The sequence below is a fragment of the Epinephelus moara genome, chromosome 10, assembly GCF_006386435.1.
Source record: "Epinephelus moara isolate mb chromosome 10, YSFRI_EMoa_1.0, whole genome shotgun sequence".
NCBI lineage: Eukaryota > Metazoa > Chordata > Actinopteri > Perciformes > Serranidae > Epinephelus > Epinephelus moara.
In genome coordinates this window covers 4,336,330-4,340,522 of record NC_065515.1, presented here as the reverse complement: position 1 = coordinate 4,340,522, position 4,193 = coordinate 4,336,330, and the positions used below count along the sequence as shown (strand labels likewise).

The 4,193-nt window shown below is 43.9% G+C and overlaps 1 protein-coding gene across 3 annotated transcripts in view; it reads right to left on the bottom strand.

Moving 5' to 3' along the window:
* Positions 1–4,193, bottom strand: part of impact (impact RWD domain protein) — a 46,166-nt gene that overhangs the window by 20,918 nt on the left and 21,055 nt on the right. For all 3 annotated transcript variants that reach the window (XM_050055519.1, XM_050055520.1, XM_050055521.1), the window contains exons 8-9: positions 1,971–2,044; positions 1,362–1,452 (exon numbers count right to left, since the gene is read on the bottom strand). In XM_050055519.1, the coding sequence (XP_049911476.1) occupies positions 1,362–1,452; positions 1,971–2,044 (165 nt within the window). The remainder of the gene's footprint in view (positions 1–1,361; positions 1,453–1,970; positions 2,045–4,193) is intronic.

The window sequence follows — 4,193 nt, the reverse complement described above, 5'->3', positions numbered from 1 at the left end:
TGCGCCAAATATATGCATAGTACCTCATTTAAATACGTGCAAATAACAACGGAGCACCGAGATGCAATCTGCTTGGCAGCGCAGTTAGTGGAGCATTTCACCCTCTGCGCGTGCTTTGTGAATTAGACGGTATCTGTTTGCTCCATTTTTACCGGTTTAGCGGCCGCAAAAGCCACACAATCCTTTTGTGAATTCCTGAGTGTACTAAACTGTGTGGACCTTGAACTAGTGATTAAGGAAAAATCTGGACCCTTTGGTTGGACCAGTTGGGAACCCCTGATCAAGATGATGTGCAGCTGTGCAGCTGAGCAGCGGAATCATGGTCATTTCTGGCTCCAAAAATCGAAGATGGTGACACCAAATTTGAGGCTTCAAAACAGGATCCCACAAACCAACAGGTGACATCATGGTGGCTACATCCATTATATTTATTATATTCTATTATATCAGTCCTGGTGAATAAAGCTCATAAGCAGCTGCAGTTTGAGGAAACTTGCAAAGGCAAAATCCCCTCGTACCAAGTTCTTGTCAACTTTACAGAGTAGCAATAGTACGCATCCTGACTGGAGACATTACAGATTATCATGGTTTGTGCTCAGCCCAGGACAGAAGGGCTCTGCAGCAGGTGATTAAAACCCACTGGCACCCATCTACCAAGCATCAGTGATACCAACGAGGCAAGCCGCCTGTTCTGAGCCCAAAGGAGACTATAAGACAATACCCACCCCAGCAACCGCCTGCTCACCCTGCTGCCGCCTGGCAAACGATACAGAAGTAGCCGCTGTCATACACAGAGGCTTCTTTCCTTAGGCTGTAAGACTCCTCAACTCCTCCTCAATGAATAATTGTTTGTTTCTTTGTTTTGTGAAGCTTAAAGAAACAACAACTTTCATTTTATTGTGTAACCCTGTGTTGTGGATGACAATAAATGAACCTTGGACCTTAACATACTGTGTGTTTGTTATTGAGGAACATGTCTTGATAAGCCTTTGACAGATGAGGTACTAAACTAAGAAACCAAAGAGATTTAAATATAATATTAGAGTCTGTGGAAAGCTCCTTACTCATGACAATCTCAGTTTAAAAGCCTCAGCAGATGCCAAAGTGTGCAGACTGTGAAAATGAACAAGGCAGCTAACAACAGACGCCAATTAAGCACACGGAAGCCAAAAGAAAGTTGGAAGCAGCCAGCAAATTTTACACTGTTTATGTCATCAATTCTGGGCAAAAGCTTTGTGTGTTCATTCATCAGTTCCTTTGGCATCATTTTCCCTTTTGACAAATGAAGCATGCAGTTTAGTTTGCAGCTGAAAGAGTGATGTGTTGGGTTGAGGTCAGTGTTTTGTTAATGCAATGATAACCTGCAGTAAATGGAGCATTCTCCCCCCTGCGGCCGTCTCGCCGTCGTCTTCACAGTCCTGCAGAAAGCTGTGCTTGTCCTCGCAGTAAATCCTACAACAGACAGAATCCCAGCAGCTTGGCATTAGGCTGGAGAGCACTGAGACATTTCGCTTGGAGAATGACGCTGTGACACCGGCAGCCTCTTCACCAACGAAGTTTTTTTTTTTAAAGTGGTTTTAAATGTCAACAGTAATGACCACCCAGGCAGTGCATGAGCAGCTCGACATCGACCTCATTAAACCGTGCTGACAAAAAGTACGCACACATGCAGGCGTGAGAAAAACAAACACACAGAGAGACATATACACACATCTAGTCACATAATACACAATGCTGTCAGGAAGCCTTCATTTTCTCTGGTGCTTTTTTTGACCTTTAATGCAGTGATGTGCCCTTTAGAGAAGATAGACAGGCCTCGACTCTACATATCTCATGTTCTCCACTAATGAGACACACTGTAACAGTAACCTCAGAGTGTTGCATGATTTGCATAATGGCGCCATGACAGATGTTAGGTCACCTATATATAAATATATATATATACTGTATTGTATTGTGACATCACTGACCTGTATGCATAAATGTTATGAGTGGCACTCGCAATCTTCTTGTTCTCACACAGCTTCTCCAGGACCATTTTAACCTGCAGCACACGACAGGTGAAACAAAGAACATCATGTCATATTCCTCACTTTACTCTCAAATGCTTTTACATAAACTCTGCTGTAAAAGGAAACTGCTGACACAAGGATTTTATTCTGCGCTCTATTTTAGCACGGTGTTTCATGCTGAAACCTGTGGATATACAGTGGCATGCAAAAGTTGGTCAAAATTTCTTTTACTGTGAATAGTTAAGTGAGTAGGAGATGAACTGATCTCCAAAAGGCATGCAGTTAAAGATTAAACATGCTTTTCAACATTATCAGCAAGATTACTGTATTATTTTTTATTCGTACAATTTTAGGGTAAAACAAAAAAAGGACAGGAGCACCATGCAAAAGTTTGGGCACCCCAAGACATCTGAGCTCTCAGACAACTTTTACCAGGGTCTCAGACCTCAATTAGCCTCTTAGGGCTTTGGCTTGTTCACAGTCATCGTTAGGAAAGGCCAGGTGATGCAAATTTCAAAGTTTTATAAATACTCTGACTCTTGAAACCTTGTCCCAACAATCAGCAGCCATGGGCTCCTCTAAACAGCTGCCTAACATCTGAACGCTAAAATAACTGATGTCCACACAGCAGGAGAAGACTATATGAGGATAGCAAAGTGTTTTCAGGGAGCTGTTTCCTCAGTTCGTCATGCCATTAAGAAATGGCAGTTAGCAGGAACTGTGGAGGTCAAGTTGAGGTCTGGACAACCGAGAACACTTTCCAAGATACCTATTTGTAGGATTGCTAAAAAGGCAAATCAAACCTCCCAGTTGACCGCAAAAGACCTGCAGGAAGATTTCAACTGTTTTACTGTGCAGCCACACTTGTACAAATATGACCTTCATGGAAGAGTCATCAGAAGAAAACCTGTGTCCTCACCACAAAATTCAATCACAGAAGTTTGCAAAGGAACATCTAAATAAGCCTGATGCTTTTTGAAAACAAGTCCTGTAGACTGATGAAGCTAAAATAGAACTTTTGGGACGCAATAAGTAAAAGTATGTTTGAAGAAAAAAGGGTGCAGAATTTCATGAAAAGGACACCTGTGCAACTGTAAGACAGGGGGGTAGATCGATCATGCTTTGGGCTTGTGATGCAGCCAGTAGCACCACAAGCATTTTTACAGGTAGAGGGGAAAAAGGACGCATTAAATTCCAGCAAATTCTGGAAGCAAACGTCACAACATCTGTAAAAAATGCTGAAGATGAAGAGAGGATGGCTTCTACAACAGGACAATGATCCTAAACACATCTCGAACTCCACAATGGACTACCTCACGAGATGTTGGCAGCCTTTGAGTCCCGTAGGATCAAATCAAATCAAATCAAATCAAATCAAATCAAATCAAGTTTATTTATAAAGCACATTTAAAAACAACCAGAGCAATCAGCATAATGTAGTGCAACAAGGACCAATTAAGGACAATCAAATGCCAGGGAATACATATGAGTTTTTAGTTTTGCATTGAACATAACTACAGTGGAGGCACATTTGATAGAAAAAGGTAAAGCGTTCCACAGCTTGGGAGCGGCCACCGCAAAGGCCCGATCTCCCCTGCCCCTTGACTTTGAACGAGGGACAGACAGGAGCAGCTGGCAGGGGCGGGCCGGCCATAGGGAGGTTCGGGAGTATTCCCGAACGGCCGGTCTGTTCCAGGCCGAACCGGTTGGTGGTCGGAACGTTTTTTTACCCCATAAAACGCAGCCGCGGTTGAGCGCAGCAGCCTGCCCTCACAGCCGCAGGTGGCAGTGGCACAGAGTGGAACATCAGACTGGGTCAATCTAATATTTTGCATATTAAGGGGGGATAAGAGCGGTTAGCAAACACTGCCTTCATGGCCCTATCATCCCAGACGGGTCGGGCCGGCCCGACAAACCCGACCAGGCCCGAGGGTTCGGGCCGAAAAACTATGCAAATGACTCGGGCCGGGTCGGGCCTCGGGCTTCCTTTTTTTCAGGCAGACAATTAGGCTAATGCTGGTGTGTCGGCAAGGCCGTAACTACCATTGAGGACACCGAGGTCATGACCTCGGTATTTTTTCCCGACCTAAATGAATGAATAAAATGAAAATAAAAATAAACCATTTCATTTGTGCAGTGAAAGTACGTGGGAGGACCGATGGAAGGTGATTGAGTGACTCT